The sequence below is a fragment of the Halictus rubicundus genome, chromosome 4 (assembly GCF_050948215.1).
Source record: "Halictus rubicundus isolate RS-2024b chromosome 4, iyHalRubi1_principal, whole genome shotgun sequence".
NCBI lineage: Eukaryota > Metazoa > Arthropoda > Insecta > Hymenoptera > Halictidae > Halictus > Halictus rubicundus.
This window is the reverse complement of record NC_135152.1, coordinates 19,488,967-19,511,983: the sequence shown is the minus strand read 5'-3', so window position 1 is coordinate 19,511,983 and position 23,017 is coordinate 19,488,967. Positions and strand designations below refer to the sequence as shown.

The window sequence follows — 23,017 nt, the reverse complement described above, 5'->3', positions numbered from 1 at the left end:
ATATTTTTTCGGGTCGTAAAAAATCCTTTTGAGAAACATGTTTTTAATGCAGAATGAACCTATTTGCCAAATTTCAGCTCAATCGGATTTAACCGGCTTTCGGAACTACCGGACACATCGCGAAGTTGTTAACACTACCGAACTATTTTTAAAGAAACGAAATTGTATTGCCTCGTATTATTCCAACGAGTAGCCTCAATGTCGCGCGTTACGCGACTCAAACAAGGATCGAGGTTGAGAAAAGAATATCACTGTAGAATTGTATATATGTCGCGTCGTCCCCGATTCGTTTTACCCGCGAAAATTCGATTACTTGAAACGGAGTAAGAGACGAGAGAATAGGTATTATTTCGTCGGGTAGGAGAATTGTATGTTGTACAGTTACGAGAACCGAATACGTGCTTCTCGCACCGGGTTTCGCAAACAGAAAAAAAAACGTAAGAAAGGAAAAAAAAAGATTCACGTGACCAGCGCAGTTCATAACTTCATCGACACGAGTTACTACGGATCTTTATATTATTATCTAGTCATCGAGTGATAATAAAAATTCTATCATAATCTATAACGTGCTGTATGTTATTTGTTTCGAATTCTCTTCATTCACCCCCTACTTCATTCGCTCTCAATTTTTTCTTTTTTTGTAAAGCTACGGACAATAGTTGAAGACGAAAAGGAAAAGATTTTGTATGCAAAACATAAATGGAGTATTTATATTTTTGCAGTAACAGATCAATTGTTTGTTTGCATGTCAATAATAAAGGTTTACATTGTGTTTCTGAACGTATTAGACTACCCTTAAAAAAAATTCGAAATTCAGTGGTATAAGTCAATGACATGGTCAATCTGCTTCTATACCTCGTCTGTGCTTTTAGCTATTTCCAATCCATGATAATGTTGGACGAAGCATTGATTGAAACTAGTTCTGATTTATGCCACAGGCTTAGGAAAGGTTCTGTTTTATGCTAAAAGATTGTGTGGGTTCTGTTCCATGCTAAACGTGGATGTGAGATCGCAGATCAGTTTTTACTAAAAACTGATCAATTTTCTATACTCTCGTTTGTGAAATGGTCCAGGTAGTAAATCAAAACCAATTTCGTGTTTTTTATCAATATTTTGTATGTATTTTGAATAAGAAAAAGAAGTTCCAGAAGAAAACAATAAATTGTGACAAATACCTTTATTAAAGTATTATATTTTATAAATTATTTTTCATATAATGTTAAAAGTTACGTTTTATGGCATTTCTTATATCGATTTTAATACATAAAGTAAAATTTTAAGTGACCTGATCCTTAACAGTACACTTACAAAATAATATAAAAGTATTAGCGAACTTTGCTTCAGGCGCGTTAATTTTATTACAATGGCGGAGTGTATAAATCATATCACGCAATCGAAAAATAGTGCATTTTTATATTTTAACATTGTGAATAATTCATCAGTGCAACAAAATGAAATTCGATTACTTCGCTTAATTAATGTACGAGTATATGAAATAAAGAATTAATATTCATAATATGCAAATGAAAGCGAGTCGAATACAGAAAGTACATGCATTATTTTTTAAAAGAACTCGGAAGAAATGCAAAAATATTAAATTGCCCAAAAACTGTTTTACTTCTTATTTTCCATATGATGGTGATATTTTGATGCAAGAATAAATATTATAAATTAATAGAAACGGAAAAACAGTAGAAAGTTGGTGAATAAAATAGATTTGATAGTTTCAATTAACGAAACGAAATTTGAAGAATTTCTTTAAGCAAAGTATTAAGACTTTGGCCAACCCAATACATACTAATGGTAAAATGAACACGCAGTCTTATGCAGAGAACTTTGTTATTACAGTTCCACACAAAAAAATGTTATTTCGCATATCACTCACAATTCAAATATATACAAATATAAATGTAGATACGTATCGAATCAGTCTCAAAAAGAATCAACGGTTACATGCACACTTACCTAACACTTTCAAATGTTTAAATAACTAATAACATCGCACATTGTATTCTTAAATAAAATTATTCTAATTAATATTTTAGTAAGAACAGATAGAAAAAATTTGTAAAATTTTTAATCCGATCATGTTTATAATAAAAAGTTTTAGCATAAGTTTACAAGTTAGTATAAAAAATTTAGTGTAAGGATTCCTATTTACAGTGTTTTGCGCTTATTCGTTCAGACCTTTTCCCCCAACTGAAACATCCAAATATTTCGACTTGTAAAGGTCCTTATTGACAGCCCAAATTAAAAAGGAATTCAACGTCAAATATATTTCGTCAAATGTTAATGGCACTTTATTGGTGAAGACTATGTACAGATGCTGTGTAATGATACATCGGTGATTTTATGTACACGCGAGCGAATTTCTGTTGTCGAGAAAACGAAACACGACAAACGGACAGATTTCGTTTCGACCACAAGGTCGCGTCAAAACTGGATTCGGGAGAAACAATCTACAAAGGGTTCGAGTACGTTTACATGATTATATACAAAATTCGCAATGTACAGTTCCGTTCTTACTTCACGAAGTAATAATTTTTTGTTTATCATCGTTTCATATTTACGAGTACTTGTTCAGTTGTGACATCTCGTGTATGTAAGAAAATACTTCTTTTTGTAAATTTTAACAAGAACCGTTCGAAATATTACAAACTTGAACGACGCGCGAATGGCAGAGATTCGATAAAGGCGCGATTATAAAAAATAAACGATAGTGTTGTTTCCACGATATTTAACGAGCGGCTTTACGTTGTCCTTTCTCAACCAGAGTATCTTCTCTGCTCGTTTTAATCCGCCTATCTCTGTTAGTTATCCAAGGGCTCCTCGAATGTCCTTGTCTTCTTTAAAATACTTTTGGTAATCTGTAATTGCTTCGTTATTGCTTTTTCGACGTTCTTCTTGTTTTTATTCGATGCAGACAGATGCTGGAAAGTGTCCTCCAGTGCTCTTCTTGTTTTCATCAACCTTCTCTTCAGTGTTTCATTTTCTTGCTTCAACGCGTCTACTTCGTCTAAACCTGCAAAACAAAATGTCACTTTTATGAAACTAACACTAATGCTGGCTTGGAAATTTAGTGTTGAAGTACGTTTTGGATCCACTGTATCTGAATACATGCCCGATTAATAATATTCGGGTAACAAAGACATATTGATACGACTTTGATAATTTTTCTATTGAATAGTAATGAATTTACCTTCTATCGGCAACGGACTTTCGCTGCCTGCTTTTCGTATTGGTCCGTTACCATTGCTGCTGTCTTCATCGCTCAAAAGATTTGTCATCGATTCTGTAATCTTCAGAGTATCTTTCAACGGCCTCATAGTTGTCACAGCCGCATCACTTTCGATTCCTAAATCAGGTGAACAACTGGATTTGCTCCGTCCACCGACCGTTGGATAATTTATGGAAAACCAATACTGTGAATTCTGGAAAGCATCAATTTCATTTTTGGTGGTACATATGAACAGCATTTATAAACTGTGACTACATTAGCATAGGGTGTAAGTTTATAGTATTTTGCAACTTTAAAAAATTAACATTTGTTCCAAGATTTTTCACAGTCTAATCAGGTATATAGATCAGTGACTTGAAGATTTACCGAATTTGATATTTTAACTGAATAATTAATTTATAATTATTTCAGTAACAAGTAATTAAACGAAGAAATTATAACTACAAAAGCATAAAATCCGCAGTCTAGTTATCAGATCACTACTTTGATCTTTAAATAGATATTACTAGCCATTAGGCGACTTGCTTTAAAAGATTATGATAAAAACGACTTCATATATTTGTTTGTAAATAGTCTGTCTTGTCAATAAATGTTGGTCACTAACGTTATACGCTTGATACTCTTGCATGATGTCGTCGCAAGTTTGCTTCAGTATACCATCCGTAGGTATTGATGATACACCGCTGGAACTTGGCGCTGAATCGCTAGCATCACAAACTGCAACGTGCCTTCTTAATTCTTTGTTAGCTACTTCCAATTCCTGCATTCGTACTCGATGCGATTCGTTGATTTGATTCAGATCGGAGATCTGAGAATGGACGTCACGAAAATATATTTATAATACATATCTTCATTCTTTATTTTATTCTTTAGTTTTGCATAACTTCGGTCCGTAGGGACCGGAGTGGCCTTTAACATGTTAAATGACTTGGAAACCAATAGTGAATGACAATCCAATTATGAAAATATGAAGTAACTGAGGGGACAGCAAGCAATACGAGAATTGTATCAATTGAACATCTTACCTCCTTGTTAAATTTGTCATGAATATTGCGAACAGTTAAATCGCATCTACTTTCCGTTTTTCGAAGTTCTTGTTCCAACCGTAGCTTGTCATTGGTTAACTTGGTATTCTCCACAAGAATTTGGCTGTGTGAAAGAGTTAAATGGTCCAACTCCTTCGTTAAGGTTGTCATGTGTGCCTTAGCAGCTTCATTTTCATCTTCCATTTTCTTAATTCGTGTCCTCAGCTGAAATTATTTATGCATTCCATTATTTCGAAGTAAAAGTGTATAACAGGACAGGTTAATCAGAAATTCCATCAGATGAAGTTAGTTGCTTCAACTAATAACTAGACTGTGGATTTTGTGCATTTATGACAAGAACGAGCACATCAAATACAAAACAGTACCAACATTTAAAGAATTTAAAGATATCGTTGCACTGTTTTGAACTCCATAAAATTACTAAGAAAAGAATTAAACGTACGTGTAGCTTCTGTATTTCATAGTTAATACAAACAATTTTTATTTTGAAAAAAAAAATCCGTCTACCATTATCACTGTTTCTTCTGTTAAATGTTATGTTTCATCCAACAAATTTATGAAAGCTAACATATATTTATAAATTCATAAAATTCGCAGTTTGTACGTAATACAATTTAAGGGTGCAGGAAATTAAAAATAATTCGCGTATTTGTAAAGTTAACGTAAAAAGAATGATTGTTTTACCATTTCGTTTTCTCTGTTAAGCGTAATAAGCATCTCCGCGGCTTTTCTTTCAGCGTTCTCTTTGTAATGCAACAATTCAGCTTTCTGCTTATTCATTTCCGCGGCCATGCTTTCCAGATCGACCAGTTTATTTTCCAGCTGTGCCCTGCGCGCATTGTTCTGCTTGCTCTCCTTCTTCAGCGTGTGAACTTCGTGTACTCTCCTTTCCAAAGACGTTTGCAATTTTTCACAGAACTTCTGCGATTTTTCTAGCTTGACGATTAACGGGGATATTTTTTCATCGAATGCCTGTAAAATATGAAATTCGATTTCGTGTTAATATTTTAGTCATCAAGAGCAGATTCTTTACTGGTACATACTTACACAATCGAAAGAGATCTTGGCGGTCAATTCGTTCCTAAGAGAACTGAGTTCCGAGTATAGGAAGGCATTTGTCTCTTTCAGTTCTTGTATCTGATGGCTAGCCTCCGTGTCGTTCAAATCATTTTGATAAGTTTTGTGGTAAGGCACGTATTCAAGAGAGTCCTCGGAGTCGGTGAACGTTTTCGTGTATTTCGAGAACCTGGGTCGGTTCACAGACTTCTGTTGCGTTTCCTGGAGTCCAATCCTAGCCATAGAGACCGTCCTGTCTGGTTCAGAGAACGCTTCCGAGTCTGACTGCGTGGATGTTTGATTTTTCGTAGCGCTAAGCAGATTCTCGGATCGACTTTTCTTCACTCTACCGTCGATCGGTCTCACGTTCGTCGTTTCGACGTTAACCGGTATATCATACGTCGAAATTCCTTCGAGGGCGTTCAGGAAATCCTCGGATAGTATCCTCGAGTTGGTCAGAACATCGAGAACGATCTTCTTGTGCTCGTTGCCGATGGTGTCGGTGTAATCGACGTTCTTCAACATCTCCTTCATGAACTTCACCAAGTCCTTCAAGTGTGTACGCAATAGTTCGCAGTATTTCCTGTCCTTCTCCGTCTGATTATCCCCGTAACCATCCATCTCCGTAGCGATGTCCGGTCTGGATACCAGTTTCAGCCACTTCAAGTAGTCGACTTCTTTCTCCAGCTCATTCTTCTGGATCAACAGCTTCTGTACATAGTCTGTCATGGTTTTTACGTCTATGGGCTCGTTCCCGTCGACGTAATTCAATTGGATCACCTCATTGGTAAACGTCACCTTTATACCAATGTCGTTCAGTTCTTTGATCAACGCAGCTAGCTGCGTGCCAGCGCTTTCATGCACGATGTCCGATCTGTTTCGGCTTCTCTCATGACTACTGTTCGCGGTCATGTGGTTGTGGAGTTTCGCGATCTCTTTATTCTTGCTCCACAGTTCCGTGTTCACCAGCTGCTGCAGGTTCTGCGTCTTCACCTGCAATTCTTTCGTCAGTTGATCGATTTTTCGGTTTTTCTCCTCGATTTCACCGTCTTGGAGTTGTAGCTTGCGTAAGAGGTCTTCTCTTTCGTGTAGGCTCTCGGTTTCGTTTGTCGTGGTTTCTTTCAGCTTCTGGAATTCGTTAACCTTGTCCTCCAGCTGCTCCTTTATCGCCTTTTTCTCGATTTCTAAGATCTCGATCTTCTGTTCCCTGTCCTGCACACGGCCCAGCAGCTCCTGTCAAGAAAGATCAACTTTTAGAACGTAAAGCTCTTTTAGTGGACAAATTTGTTTATATCTACCGATGATTTACTATCGTTATTTCAATGCTTATTTCTTTCATTTCTTGGCAGAAGTCCATCCAAGTTATCATATTTTCAGCTAAATCTATTGAATTCACTTTTAACTAAAAATTATTTCAAAATTATAACCGGAAAATCAGTTTAGATAGCCGATTAAATCGTGGTAAAAATTGCTTCCTTTCTTCCTTTTAAATCGTTAATAGAAAAAATTAATTTTTCTTTATACTTGTATACACATTGAAATTTATGGATATATGAACATTACAGGCATGGTTCCGTAGTTCATGATAAATTAACAGTATTAAGATCGAAGACTAGTTCTCTTTTTATAGAAATACAGCCGCATTTGATTAAAATAAAAATTCATATTTTATTTGTTATTTGTATAAAATTTATACCCCTAACGTATTAGTAATTCGGATAAAAAATTTTATTTTGTAAAATGTTATAATTGAATGCTGCATTTCCTGCTTGATATGAAATGTATAAATGAATCCGTTTTATTTTATAAATTAATTGGTGTTTGGATACGTAAATATCTACTTGAATGTTCCTACACTGTTTAGTAATGTTTTTAGTGAATTATTTATCTTTAAATCGCAATTAAATTGCATGAAGAACGTTATAGCCAAGAAACTTATTTTCAATAAATTTCGCTTTCATACATCACACTATCCTTCGATAGAAGTTTTTCCTAATACCTGTTGTAACAATTATTTATTCATTTATAAAAATAATATTCATCGTTTATGAATATAAACGTTCGTTTATTCATCGAAAACAATGGTATAAGTGTAATGAATATAGACACAGTAATTGGTACCCCCACAGTAATTGGGTCCCTTGCCCTAAGAGCCTTACCTGTGACTCAACTTGTATCTGCGTCTCCAAACGACTCTTCTCAGCCTTGATGGTCTCTATTTGGTCTCGTAGGTCGTTTATTTTCGCTTCCATTTCGTCGAATCGTTGCTGCACATATAAAGTATTGTTCTCGTCAATAAAACTCGGCAATAAATCGGCAGAACGATTTATTTGTAGAAACAGTTGTGATTACAAAGCATGTGGTATACGTGTATGTATATACAAATTTATAATCCGTGCGAATTAAACGATAGGGAACAATTAGACATTCAGAAATGTGATACGTGTTTGCGTGCGTGTAATATCGTGATGTATAGGGTTTAACGGGAAGGAGGGAAGCGGAGGGGAATTAAAATTTCGGTTTTCTTGACCAACTGCGCGGCGATACAAGGGTAACGATATCTGGCCCCTAAAAGGAAAAACATAGATCGAGTTTGTAACTTTACTTCATCTAGTCTTAACCCTCGGACAGCGGACCATTCTTACAATCGATCATGTTTATCAACTTTTTGAAACGTATTTTATTTTAGAGATACTGTAGAGCCTCCATTATCCGAACTTTCGATAAAGCCTTTAATACCCCAACATGCATCAGATGTAAATAGCTCGATCTACGGCGATCCATATGCAACGCTATTTATTCTACAAATTAATAAAAATTAAATCTAGCACTACAACTAAATAACTGTCCTAATATTTGAACAGTCATGTTACCCTGTTCAGTTCGGATAGTCGAGGTTCTACAGTATGTACTTCGTGTAGACACACTTTCTGTTTTTCCAATTTTTATATCCTGGGCCAATATAGACCCAGGCTCCGCCGTCGGAGGGTTAACTCTACCGACATTCTGTCGATCCGATTTAAATAGAAGATTACAGGATAAGAAATTTGAATGAACGGTCCTTCTAGAGGATGTAATCGCAAAGTACTCAGTGTTCTTTTCAACATTAATTGTTATCAACTTAAAAAACAATGTAACGTATACCTGTAGTCATTTTTAATCAATAATCTATTAAGTTGATCACAAGGTAAGTGCATTCTGTCTATCAATCGTCTTTAGACTTCTTGTAAATAATTATTGAAATAAGGAAAGAAATATTATTTATACAATAGTCTTTTCCTGGATGAAGGTGATACAATGATGCTCTGAGGAGAATGGCACACTAATTAGTAATGATTCAATGAATCCGTGACGAAGCTGCCTGAACTACTTGCAAAATTATTGGATAGTTTATTTTCTAAACGATGCCACTTATATTTGATAAGTCTGAACAAACAGTGACTGTAACAACACGGTCAATTAATCTCAAACACGTTTATTTGCAAAAGCATGTGAGGCTATAAAACATTTACTACAATTAAACTTCTATGCAACTAATCGGAAATACTCGAATACGTTCTAAAATATGTTCGACAAGATAAAAATTCATTTTTTCCGTTACAGGCATTAAATTGTTTCAATTAGACTCCCGGAAATCAAAGGATCTACATAATGCTACCCATGGCAAAAAGTATTCGATCAAACAAATCAAATGTATAATATCATAACTATATTTTCAATGTGGAAAATATTTCCATTGACGACAAAAGTAAAAGCATGTCAAATATAAACACAATATTAATATAAAACTGAATATGTCTGTTTTGTTCGCAATGTACAAAGTGAACAAATTAGACGCTGACTTAGAGGAGAGTGTAATTACCCCCAAGCATTCAGAATATTTTTATAGCGCTATGCTATGCTATTGAAATTTTCTTATAATTTTCTCATGCATGTAAACAGTTTCTTTGATATTTGCTGAAAAGCAAAACAATTCATTGTATTATTGATATTTTTCTGAAATATCAGTTGACTAATATTATTCATATTTAATATACGCCCAAATAATTCTTTCAACAACCACATTCACAAAATTTTGATGGAATATTTTCTGCCAGGGGTAGCAACTGCTTGTTTATCGATTGGTTTGGATAAAAACTATCGTATTACGTTGATCGCAAATTACGAAACACAGTGGGACATTGGGCACCTTCGAAGGCGAAACACTTGATATATCAACACCTACCTCCATTCTCACCGAAGCACACAAACAGGAGAACATTGTTATCGATAATTCGCTATCCGTTCGATACAACGAATGAAAATTGAACACGGTACTCGGCTCGAATGCTACGGTACAGTTAGCACCGGCGAATACCCGTGAAAGCACAAAAGCGACGTTTCTCTTCGAGTTAATCTCCGAGTTCTTCTGGTTCGATCGAACGGTTGTGAGATCACGAAGAATCGTCGCTCTGTCAGCTATGTCTCGTAAAACAGTCGCACGTGTTCCGCGTAGAAATCTCGTCGGGGGTCGTTTTCTTCGTTGGATTACAATTACTTTCGAAAAGGAGAAAAGCTTCCTCTCAAATAATACCGAAGGAAGTCGAGTGTCGTTTCAAGTCGAAAAGTGAGGGGAAAAAAATGAAAAGAATATGCGTGCTCGAGTCTCTTAGTCGAGGATGCGTCGATCGTAGTCGTTTCTTTTTGTTTTTGTTGTTTTTCTATTGTTATTGTCGTTCGTCGTGGAGGAGACCACGGTGGTTGATACGGTCGAGGTGGATTTTCGTGCGAAGACTGCCGAGTACGGATCGCGTAGACTTCGCGAGCAGACTGTCTCTATTATTAGACGAAAGGCATGTCTTCGGTTTGGTATCTCTGGGAGATGCGATGCCGCTCGGTGCTCGGTCTTCCACGAAAATCGCTCGACAGCTCGATCCCTAGCGAGCCGAGTCCGTCTTTATTCGATTTTATTAAGTGTTTGACATCGGTCATTCGCGCTCGTTTGAGACGGAATTTTTCGTGTGGGCCGGTTTCAACGACGCTGCCGGTCGTCGACAGGCCCGAGCCATAGTCTTCTCGAGGCCGAAGACTATTGGCACTCGGGCTGCTTTTGTTCAAGGAGTAATGCTGCACTTCCTTCTTTGAGGCAATGAAAGTCTATTTCGCAGGGTTAACAGCCTAGGAAATGGTATTTGTCAAATTAAGCACCAAGGAGACAGTAATCGAAACCGGCATTAAACACTTTGTGTTTCACAATTTGGTGCAATTATGCACGATAACGTGAGCTACAGTGGGTCCAAAAAGCGTACGAACACTAAATTTTCGACTTGCGATTAATCTTCGATGTTAAAACTGTAATCATTTTCTCAAAAACAATAGTACAACAATAAACATGGTCTCATCTTAAAGTATATCAAACGTGCTGTGTAATGTGGACAAAATAATTGTAGTTTTAAAAGTGAATCCTTTTTCCGGTGTAACAACAAAAATTTGAGGAAAAAAATAATTGAATGAGAAAGTAGTATTGATCCAATATCAATATTGTTTATCTTTTTGATTCGATACGGTAAAAGAATTTAGGTCACAGCAGAAATCCAGCTAACAATACAAGAACGAGCTTGTATTTTCGAACCTGGAGACTTGGGCTTCAACCCAATTAAAACTATATATATAGTTTGGCCCATGAGGCAGACTCATCTGAGTCTGAAGTTGTCCAAGACCCTTCGTAATACTTCTATATACATATACTGATATAAAGAAATGTACATGAAACAGAATGCGTTCTTTTAATTTCGCAACTTGAATAGTTAATCATTAAGTACCAAGACTCGAGCGAAATCAGACAATCAGACAATTCACAGACGCAAAATGAATCATTCATTTATTCACTGTAAACTTTAACAACAGATTACTGATTACCTTGTCAAACTTCAATTGTGACAGAACTTTAGGTGTGTACTGGAAAATGTGAAAGTGTGTCGTAATTAGACGGTTCAGGGAATGAATATAATATCATGGATTACTGTACAGTAGAGTTATTAGTTGTTTATGAGTTGTAAAAGACTGTATAAAAATTTATTAATATTTCGTTTGGTTCTAGGAAACAGTATACAGAAACGGTTATATATGTAGGGTTGACAGAGAACTTGTAAAACTTAAATTGTATTTTACAACTACTGATATGTATAAATTAATTAATGTATATATAAAATCTTAATTCACCATCTCCCTCTTCCCTATACATAACCAATAACTGCATATACACAAACTGCGTTTTATATACATGCACCAATAAAAGAAATCTGTGCATAAATATAACAGAAAATTAAAAAGGAATCACATAATCTTTCTTCGAAATGGATGGAATCTCGAAAACAATAAACCCGAACGAAGTATTCTTCGGGCTAAGATTGTCAAAAATTAAAAACAAAATTGTTATTCGAAGCTGACCATAATTGTAAAACAAATTATGGTTAAAAGTTTTTTTCCGTACATGTGAAAATATTAGTCGAGTTCGGAATGATTGTAGCAATTGTTCTGTAAGTCGTCAAGAATGCAAAAGAAAAAACAAAAAATTGCGAACGGTACCCCAAGGCGATAGGTGTCATGCAGTGAGAGTGATGTCAGTAAAGCAGAAAAGCAGAAGTAGAAGTAGATGTTAGGTGAGTTCAGTGTCTCTGAAAGAAAGAGAAACGCTTGATAATAAACTAAGCAACTCCGTGACTTGGCTATCATTCTACGTAGAACGCATTGCAAAGCGGCAGGGATCCTATCTTTGCGTTTCTGAATTCGCAAAATGATTCATAAAATCTGTCTTCATAGATATTAGTACTGTTCAAAAATACCAAATCTAACTATGGCCAAATCCTATTTTTTATTAGCCATAGAATGAAAGTGAGAGTATACATAGTGCGATGCAGCCAATTTCGAGACAATGTAACAAATTCTAGTTACAGGAGGTGGATTCAGAAACGCAGAGACAATGGAGCAGTGATGAAAAATCATGATGTCGACCTGATTGCTGGGCGTATGCTCCTCTCTTCTGTCCCTTCGCATGTTCGAGTTCTCGCCTTCCCGTAGTCGGTGCAACTCAATTTCCAATTCCATGATCTTTTGCTCTTTCATTAGTTTGCTGTTTTCTAGCTGTTGTTGCCTCTCCATGAAGCCTTGGATGGTCTTGATCGCCTTCTCGTGGTCGGTCTCCAACTTTTTCAGCTTACAGTCCACGGTCTCCGCGTGCTTTTGCATGTTGCACAGCTTTAACACAAGTTGCTTGTTTTTCTCTTGACGACGCTTTATCTCGTTATCCTTCTCTTCCAACTCCTACAACAAACGTACAGATCAAACGTATCGCATTAACGTAATACCCAAAAACATATACAGTGGCTATCCTGGACTGAACTAACGTTTTAGAATCGCGTTCGTGGCTGAAATTCCGAAAATCGGTCAAATCGAACTAAGTTCAAATTTTGCACATAGTCTCATTTTGCATTAAAAACATGTTTCCCAAAAGGATTTTCGGCGGCTCAAAAAGAAACTTTTTATCATACTAATATCATTTTCTGCCTTATCGACAAAACATTTTCTACCTTACCGGCACAACGCTTGGATTAGGTGCCGTTTCTGAATCTGTTACTGCTTCACGCGGATTGGGTCATGATGTTTGGATTTTGTCTTCATAAACAATCAATTTCTGATTTTGATAAAACTTCGCAGATTTGTAGAACAGCTATTTTACGACTACAATTTCTTTGTACTTATTTCTTTGTGCATATTTTAAAGAGAAATATATAAATATCTTAATCATTGCAGTAATCAAATTAAACACAGTATGTGAAGTTTTGGGTTCTACCTACTTGTTTATTCTTTTTTTTTTTCTGCATAAATGCATACGATCCGCAGTCTAGTGATAAAAGAATTGTGAAATGGTACAAACCTTTACTAGATCTCTTACGGATTTTGTCTCGCCGTTGGGAATGCCAATTGGCGACTTTGAACGCGACTTTGACCGCGACGACCTTTCCCTGTTCGGTTCCCAATCGAAGCAAGTGTTTTCTCTCTTCGTCGAACCATCGGCGTTGATCATTTTCTGTCCTAGCCTCGATTGTAATGGTTCTTCATTTAATTTCATTCCCGACGAACTGCTGGTGCTCGGTATTGATCGTTTGACATAACCGTTCTCGAACTGCAATCAAAATCGATTATACTATGGTTAAAAGTCACGAGACACCCAATTGAATGCATCGAATCATCATATACATTCATATACAGTGTCTACTCGAGAATTGTCCGAAACACGGGTCTGGCCACGGACAATTATCGGCTAGATATTTGGGACATTTATCGAGTAGATACTGTATTCTCATATCGCGAAGGGCTTATTGTACATACGTAGACGCACGTATGAATAGGTAATAAATATTGTCTATTGCAATATGAAATATAGTGAAATATCACCTGAGAGAGCAAGGAGCGATGTTTATTGTTAAGATCCGTCAAAGCGTCGTCTCTGGTTTTTATCGACGTCCTCAGCTGATCGATTTGTTTCTTGCGTTTCTCTGCAACAGCGTTCAGCTCGTCCAACGCCTGACACTTGTTCTCCAGCTGCGCGTTCAACTCCTTGTTCACTCTTCTCGTCTCGGTCTGATCGTGTCTACACTGTTGCAGGTCGACGTCCTTTTTTAGAAGCTCTTCCTCCAGTTCTTTGACCTTCTCTCGCAGACCCTCCGACTCCTGCACTCTTTCCGCAGTCAAATTTTCTCTCACATGCGTCTCAGCTTCCAAACGTTCTCTGAGCTCATCCCTCTCGGTCTCGAGCTCTTGCGTCCAGCCACGTTCCTCGTTCAAGCTTGTTGTCACCTGTTCCACCTGTATTATTGTACCGGGTGAAACCATTGAATTTATCCGCACTGTATGTTTCTCGTTTCGAATTAATCAATATTTCGCGTTTCGAAGTGGATTGTATCTTTGTATATTCAATTTGGTTAGACTTTTTACTTTACACCGCTTTCACAATTAGACTACGGATCTTTGGGCAAAATGAACATTTCGTGCGTTGATTTTAAGAAACAATGTTAAAATGCCGCATTGCAGGATGATAGAGAAATGCGATACTCGTAAACAACTCTTCGTAACGTACCTAATAAATCTTCTATGCTAGAAAATGAATAGCGGTATTATTATTCGCTGATTGCAAGACGAGAAAAAGGAACAGCTTTAAATATTCTAACAGCGGAAGATGACAATAAACTGGACTCGCCTACGACTGGAGACAAACTGATTATTTGTTCTTTTTGGGTTCGGAGTCATGATAGCCGCCTTCTTATCAGCTGTGGGGTTTTTTCGCGGTGGCCGAAGGAAGTGAACAGTGATAGTGTTGTATTGATACGTATAAAGAGAAGAAGAAGTAGGACACCGTGGAATTTGCTTATCAACTTCCATCCTGGTTAGGAATTCTTCACCAATATTAGAAAACATCCGTTTAAAACGGGGACCATGAAACTCTTTTTAAAAAATGGTATCGCATTATAAATTCCCATGGGAACAGATGGAGAAGAGTTCTCCAAAATAAAAGTTTTAGTTCAAATAGAAATAAAAATTTGACTGCAACAGGGACGAATAGTTCGTTCATCGATATCACAAAAGTTCTCAATTAAAAATACTGAACGCCATTTAATGGCCATTTAATAGCAATAAAAATCGAAATTTTTGAATTACGAAAGTTCTTTTGGTAATTAATGATGTGCTTCTTACCTCGGCCTCCAGGGACGCAACAAGTTCTTCCATTTGTCGCAACTTCTCCTCGGTGTCCACTGCCTTTTCCGACGTGATCCCGAATGCTTGCTTGTAATATATGGATGCATCTGCCTTCTCCTGGTATTCCGCTAATTCTATTGCAAATAGAAAACGACAAAACGTGTCAACGCACACATAAAATCTCTCGAGACGTCTTGTTAACATTCTGCTCTTTTGTAATTAGCATTCACAAAATACATCACGCAAGACTAAGCAATCGACTGAGCAGAACATTTTATTTCTACATATATCAAAATGATTTTTAGATAAAGTTGTGAATACAGATAAAAGTTGTCTATTATCATGATTGTCGAGAAATAATCGATGCAGCAAGAAAAAAAATGTAGTATCTCTTTTAATATTCATTATGCTTTAAAAATAAGTATTATTAATAAAGGTACCCCCACAGTAATTGGGTCCTTTACCCTAAGTGCCTTGAAATGATTATCCCACAGACCTTTCTCTAATTTTCGGATCTTCTCTCGTTCCGCCTCCAGCGTTTGCTGATACTGAATCTCCTTACGCGAACATACTTCTTTCTGCTCCTCAATTAACTGGATCGCTTTGGCTGCTTGGCTAAGAAGTTCCTGCTTCTCCACCAATTCTTTCCTCAGTGATTCGTTTTCGACCTAACAGCAGACAGACAGTTCTTGTCACTTTAAAATTAAGAAATTTACCATTTTAACTCTCTTTTGGGTCTGGACTATAATTTACGCGGATCACATAATACAGTAAAGTCTCGATATATGTCAACAATACGGGTCTTTCCAGCGTCCTGTACCGTCCAGAAGACATACTCGAGCCGTGTTATGTTTACACTCCTCGGTGTCCGAGGCTTCTAGAGCTTCTTGTAGTGGGGATAATTCCGCGACATATATAGAGAAATCACTGTACTACTAATGACAGTAGAGGCAGAATTGAAAGAAATGATAAAACTATTTATAAGATACATCAAAGTTCAATTCATCGTAATTCAAAAAACTTTTTATTTTGCATAACGATCCGGAGTTTATAGGAAGTCTTCATCGTTCAGAATCTCGTGGAAAGAAAAAGTTTATATTTATTGTATGCCTACGTTTTCTCCAAAGGCTATTAAAGTTAAATTTCTGAGGTAGTTAATATTTTTATAATTTGACGAAAACAAGGTTTTAAAAGTAAGAACCTTCAATTCAATATTCTTCTTTATTGCATTTTCATCCACTGATGTGATGCCCATTCGTTCCTCGAGGAAATAGATCCGTAACTTTAGGTTGAAGTTTTCTTTTTTGAGAGCTTCTAACTGGTCCTCGTAGTCTTTCATTGTTCTACCACCCCTGTCCCTGGTCCCAATCACCCCCGTTGGGGAGGTTCCGCCAGGTAATCTTGCATTTGTACCTGAAACGCAAAAATATATGGTATTTACATTCGTGTTTTAAATGACCATAAACTTGTGCGAAAATAAACAAATCGATTTTTCAGTATTGCTGTCGGATAAGGGACCCAATTACTGTGCCTATATTAATTATACTTATTTTTAAGAGATGTACGGTACACAAGAGGATTAATGAAGTAATAACAACAAAGATTTATTAATTAACACGTTCACGTTGAAGATGTGCATCAGTTGAAAAAATTATGTTGAAAGCCCCAATATAACGTAATCCTTTTCACCTCACATTCACGCGGTACTAATGAGAAACATTCGATGAAATTCCACCGAGTGTCCTGACACTTGTGTGCGGGTGTTGTATGTGTCGAATAATCACCGTACTCGAAATCTTACTTTGCATAATTAATACTGCGGGTGATGCTTAATACCATCTGGTATTATTGCCGGTGCTCGAACTTCCGTTAAGTCATCTCGGATGAAAGAATTTCAGTAGAACAGGCCAGTTCGTTCTCCGCCACCTGAATTTCGAATCTTAACGCGGACGCGCCTAATGACTTCCCGAGGATGCGCCGTTCCGGTCGAGGGAACGCCAATCGCGATTAAATCGATCCGGTGCAGGTATCTTTACCTTTAACCTTAACATTTACGTGCTGAAAATGGGAACCCGAATTTTGCGCGATTACGTTACTCGGCTGTGACACTTCGCGTCTTCCCTAACCCGTACACCCCCGAATTCTCGCCTGAACCTAACCGCATCACCGTGGGATCACGGACAAGGGACGAACGATCGATTCCAGTTGCCCGATCGTGTGATCGAGGTTGACAGATGAGAGTAAAGGCGAATTTACACTTCTTCGCTTAGGATGTACAGGTTGTTTCAAAATTATATACTCCCTGGGTAGGTAGAGATCCGTTTCAAAAAGATGGACCGCAAAATTGACCTTGACCCTTTTTTTTCAAGGTCAAAATGCTTTTTTATCGCATCCTATAGTACTCATCGCGAAGAACAAAAGTTTCAAAGGAACTACAGGTCTCGAGTCAACCGTTCTCTTGAAAGACAACTTTAAAGTTTCGTAAACTATATCATTCCATGTGTCTACAGGGCGTCCCAAAATGTTAGAAACGTGGAGGGGGTGATTCTACACAAATCCACCAACTTTACTCTGAGGTAATCCGTTTTATTCTGCACACTCGTGGAATTACAGTGAAAAATACTTTACATGAAGGTTTTCGGTATGAGAACCGAAGAAAATTCCTTTTGGACGATAACGACTAATCCTTACTGAAGCGAAGTTATTCCTACCATTTCTTGGAACCGCACAACCCATTCTGTTTATTTCACTCGCAATCAACGTTCCCCACTCTCGTCTTCGGTGCACTCAAGAAGCGAGCAAAGCGAAGACAGACAACAGCCGGCGAGTTTCATCAACCTCTCCGATAATATTCGCAAATGAAGTATCGAACCTGCGCGCGTTAAAGGGGCGCAACTGGTTAAACTTTCAGAAAACAAGGGCCATTTTTATTTTCGTGACCCCACCAATTGCAATTTTTTCAAAATGTTTATGCCTTTTTCTTTTTATTTTAATCACATTCACATTAAATATTAACAGTTCTAACACGAAAAGAAAGAGCCTGAGAATCATCAATATAAATTTTGAACAGGTCGAATTAAAAGCAAGTACTTCATTAATCAATTCACGAATCAACAAGTTAATGGCACAGTAAACGGGACAAGGACCCTAAAGAGTATTAAATAATGGTCATCGGTGGGTGGGTACCAGGGTACCCCAGTTATGAAACGGTGTGAAATCTGTCGGTTATGAACAAGAGAGTTAGAGTGTCAATGTAGACTGTAAATCATACAGCACCTCGCAGACGGGAAACTAAAGATACAGTAGCGGACATAAATTTAAGACGATGATACGCGATTTCGATTATACGCGTAATATACAAGTACTGTCTTTCTATTCTGTTTGATATTTCAAAGTAAGACAGGTATATGTTTCATCTCCTTCATCTCAATGTTGTGATCGTCAAATGTAAACAATGTAGAAGTTTCAGTCGTTTGTTTCTACTGAACGTTTGTGCGCAGCGGACATTAGTTTAAGACGATCTGTCTAACAAGCAACATCTATTACGCTCTTTCTATAATTTGCTATATAAATTTTGAAATCGGAGTCTGGCATATCTTTCGTTGGTTGAAGTTTATATACAGTGGAGAAAAGTATGGGTAAGTCTCGGAGTTTGCTACCAAACGAAAGAGAGCAAATTGTAAGACTGCGAAAAGAAAAAATGACATTCTCCAAAATAGCAAGTCTTGTAAATAAATCAGAAACGGCTTGTAAGCAAGCGTGGTACACATTTTTAAAGACTGGTCAATATTCTGATCGATCAAGAAGCGGAAGACCTCGGAAAACAACTGCGAAACTGGATCGTCGGATTCACCGCTTATGCGAAAAGGACCGCTTTCGTTCTGCAAGTGTTATTGCAGTTGAAATAAACACGAACAGTGACACAAACATTAGTGCTAGAACTGTTAGAAGACGTTTGGAAAACACTTCCATTTAAGAGGACGAAGACCCCGGAAGAAACCAATGCTCAGTTCCAAAAATCGGAAAATGCGACTTGCATTTGCTAAAGCTCACGAACATTGGACGAGTCAAGATTGGCAAAAAATACTATTTTCAGACGAATCAAAATTTAATCGTGTTGCTTCTGACGGGTTACAATATGTAAGACGCCGAATTGGTGAAGATTTGAAAGCACAATGCGTTTTACCCACAATTAAACACGGGGGTGGTAGCGTTATGGTGTGGGCGTGTTTCTCTCGCAACGGCCCTGGACCAATACGTCGTATAGATGGAATTATGGACCGTTTGCAGTATATAGACGTGTTGAAGAATACCATGTTACCATATGCACACAATAATATGACTCATAGTTTCATGTTCCAACAGGATAATGATCCAAAACACACAGCCCGAGCTGTGAAAATTTTTTTCGTGAAGAAAATATTAACGTACTACCGTGGCCTTCGCAGTCACCAGACTTAAATCCAATTGAAAACTTATAGAATATAGTAAAGAAAAGTGTGGCAAATTATAAACCAAAAAATCTTAATGAACTTTACTCTATCATACAAACGGCTTGGAATACCATTCCTGTTGAAAAATGTCAAAAATTAGTATATTCGATGCCGAAAAGATGTGCCGAGGTGATAAAAAATAATGGATTTTGTACAAATTATTAAAATAAAACAAATATTTCACACATTTTTCGAATGAAATGTTTCCTTTATACATAGTCTTAAACTTTTGACCATGAAAATATAATACAGATTTGTTTTTCTTTTGCATATTATTACCATTATGCTGAGAAACATAATAAAAATTTTTGTTGTCAATATGTAAACAAACTATTCATCTGTTACCACCAAAATAAAACCACTGTATTTATGTTTTTCATGTCAATTGAATTATTACTTCCTTCTTTTCTTTTCGTCTTAAACTTTTGTCCGCTACTGTAAGTTCGGTGTGATGACGTTCCATTTAAGGGCAAGGACCCTCCGCGACACGTTCGTGACTAACACGAACGTAACACAGCGCAGGGGAGGCTGAAACGCGCGTCGGCGCGACATCGTTTTCCTCCAGGTGCGCTTGTTGCAATGATTGAACGTTGAATCGATCCTATTCTCGAATTCATCCGAGCCACGTGACGGATGCCAGTTTCGCGATGCCGGACGGGCGCCGCGCCGCGCGTCTTGCTCCCTTTAAATGTTTTCTGGCGCGTCACCAAGCGCCGTTGAACCTTTCAGACGATCCACGGTGTCACCGTCTTCGCGCCGTTCGACCAACATTTTTACGAGCCTCCTCCTCGTTTTTCTCTCGCCCGTCGCTTTCACTCGTTATTTTCGAATATCCCCGTGTCGTTCTCTTTCTTCTTGAGAAAGGTGACACGCGCCGGGACCGCAGTCAACCACCTCGGGAATGTGAAGGTAGGACTTCAGTCGGGGTCAAAAAGATAGGACACCCGACGTTTAACTTTGTCTCTCCGTATGACATCGGAAGGAGAAATGTACTCTTCAGCGAGTCGGTTCTACAGGGTGTCTCGCCCGATTTTGGCATCTTGATTTTCACTCAAGGAAATTTGAATGGCATCGAGTAGGTGATACTTGTACCTAGTAGGGTGTTATTGGGTTTTTTTCGTGAGTGGACGCGTGAAGGTCATATGAAGGTCAACTTCGTTATTTTTTCTTTTTTTTTTTAATGGAATGTACATTAGTTATAAAACAGTATTGGCCTACTTCTGACGAACAGTTAATAGTTTAGGAGATATTTAAATTGAAATAATTATAAGACACCAGTAGTGTCATGCTAAAGCGTTAGCTTGTGTTTACTGCAGAACATAACAAGGTTGGACATAACAAGCATCAATTTTGAAATCAATTGAAAAACCAAGTTGATCTTCGTATGACCTTCACGCGTCCACTAACGAAAAAAAGTAATAACGCCAAAGTATGGCCCACTCTCATACCTCATGCCCCATTCACTGAGTTTTGTCACAAATGCATAGATCTTTTTGTCTGCCCTTACACTGTATTGTGCCGCAATGGGCGGCTTAATAAGGTGTAATTCAAAGAACGGGCCGCAAAATAGAAATTATTGAAATATAAAGAAGAAGAAAAGTCGAGTGAAAATGAAATATCACGAATGATAGCTCGTCGGTTTGTTACGGCGTACTACCCAAATGCATCTGCCATTTATGCTTTAATATAGTCTATTAAGCTCGGTGGCTCGCGGCACGACCTTTCTTTATGCGAGATAATTCAGCACAAAGGGGACATATCTGCTACACAGGGTATACTCGGCAGAGCAGAGGTAAACGTTTATCACACCAGCTGATTGTTATTATAATTCTCCTTCGGATGACAACCAATGTGTAAAAAATATTTTTCTGTAAATCATGATCCGTAGAAACTCATTGATAAAAACATTAACTACCTACTCGAATCAATGCTCCTAATTGCTTAAAAAAATCAAGTCGTCTGGTCGAATTTTAAAAATGTTATTCTGATTTAAAGGGCGTTCGAATATTTTCGCTGTGAACCTATGATAAGCTAATGAGACTTTGCGAGACCTCAACAATCAGCCTGTTTTAAACATAAATGTAATCCACAAACAGTGGATTATACTGTTCCTTTTCGCTAGCTAATTTACTGGAGAACATTACGCAGGACCTAACCTCAATAGTTGTCCTTTTTCATTACCGAATACCTGAGTTCAAAGTCTAGACCAAGCTTTTACTATAGCCCCCCTCTTCTCATTGGCTGATTTGTCACAAGGACTACCTTAACGCTAGGCTACCGAACCCCTAAATTAGAGTCGGCAATTTATCCCTTCTCTAACTGGACGCCTGGGTTCCACAGTTTAAACGAGGCTCATTTAACACGTTCTCTGTCCGGGCCGTTAGAATAAACTACAGTCACGCGGCCCGCGAAGTATTAAAATGCTCTATTTAAATGTCCACATATCTACTTTCCCTTTAAATCACACATATGTATCAAATTTATTTCAAACTTGTATGCTTCATCGAAGAAAAAATACATGATACTCTTAAGAACCTCTTTGAAAAGTGTTGTTCTAGAACAGACGTTTTATGATCTGGAATAAAAGTTCTCCGTGAACAAATTATGCCCTCGCGAAAAGGACAGGTCGGTCGCACTAATAGCCGACTTAACCTTGCTCTAAGAGTAAATATTGGGCAAAGTCGAAAAACCTTGCTGTAGGAGGGAAAACGGAATTAAACGATTGCAAATACATGAAACGTAAAATTGCGTAATGCAGAAGTTCTATGAAAACGGAAATATTAGCTTTCAAGAACGTTTCTTTATCTGCTCCCGTTGTAACTTATATGTGGCCCATTATAAACATCCTACAACATTAATTATAGCCATACATCAAATGCAATGCTTCACATGTAATGCACGAGACGCAGCGAGACAGAGCACTATGCATAACATATGATACACGAGAGAGTGAACATGTTTAACGAGGGCTTTGTGAACAAGAGTCTCTCACAGACTCGCTGGTAAAGTGGCATCTCGCGCGAAGAGCTGAAGCTATAACCAATAGCTTGCTTTCCGCAAAAAGGACCCGGCTAAATGAACAGTCATAATTGTCCACTCTACTCCTATCATCCGTATGTCTCAAGCTTAGGATGATTGGAATGGTGGACAGTTGTTATGATCAGCAGAGACGTATGGTGAAAGATTCATTAAAAAATCAAAAATTAGAAAAGGAACGAATTTTACGATAGTTTTGTCCGCGTGAATTCTCGATATACAGTGACTCCCAAAAATATTCGGACACTAGCTATAACTACCTTTACGACTTGATAATTCCTTTGTTAATAAAGCAATCGTCCCGGGAATTGTTTCTAGCAATAAAAGATCTATTAATGTTGATAAACATAAATAATTTATTTGAAAAATGTACATAAATTCCATAATAAAAATTAGTAAAAGAAATAATGTAC

The 23,017-nt window shown here is 37.4% G+C and overlaps 1 protein-coding gene across 5 annotated transcripts in view; it reads right to left on the bottom strand.

The window, feature by feature from the left end:
• Positions 1-2,273: 2,273 nt before the first annotated feature.
• Cnn (phosphodiesterase 4D interacting protein centrosomin) overlaps positions 2,274-23,017 on the bottom strand; it is a 53,890-nt gene continuing 33,146 nt past the window's right edge. For 4 of the 5 annotated variants that reach the window (XM_076787280.1, XM_076787279.1, XM_076787282.1 and 1 more), the window contains 13 exons: positions 16,277-16,488; positions 15,572-15,743; positions 15,073-15,209; positions 13,777-14,187; positions 13,256-13,504; positions 12,334-12,642; positions 7,500-7,607; positions 5,332-6,573; positions 4,969-5,256; positions 4,264-4,488; positions 3,843-4,046; positions 3,200-3,431; positions 2,274-3,022 (listed from right to left, as the gene is read on the bottom strand). In XM_076787280.1, the coding sequence (XP_076643395.1) occupies positions 2,811-3,022; positions 3,200-3,431; positions 3,843-4,046; positions 4,264-4,488; positions 4,969-5,256; positions 5,332-6,573; positions 7,500-7,607; positions 12,334-12,642; positions 13,256-13,504; positions 13,777-14,187; positions 15,073-15,209; positions 15,572-15,743; positions 16,277-16,488 (4,001 nt within the window). In that variant the 3' untranslated portion in view covers positions 2,274-2,810. The remainder of the gene's footprint in view (positions 3,023-3,199; positions 3,432-3,842; positions 4,047-4,263; positions 4,489-4,968; positions 5,257-5,331; positions 6,574-7,499; positions 7,608-12,333; positions 12,643-13,255; positions 13,505-13,776; positions 14,188-15,072; positions 15,210-15,571; positions 15,744-16,276; positions 16,489-23,017) is intronic. The other variant, XM_076787283.1, reaches the window with a different exon arrangement.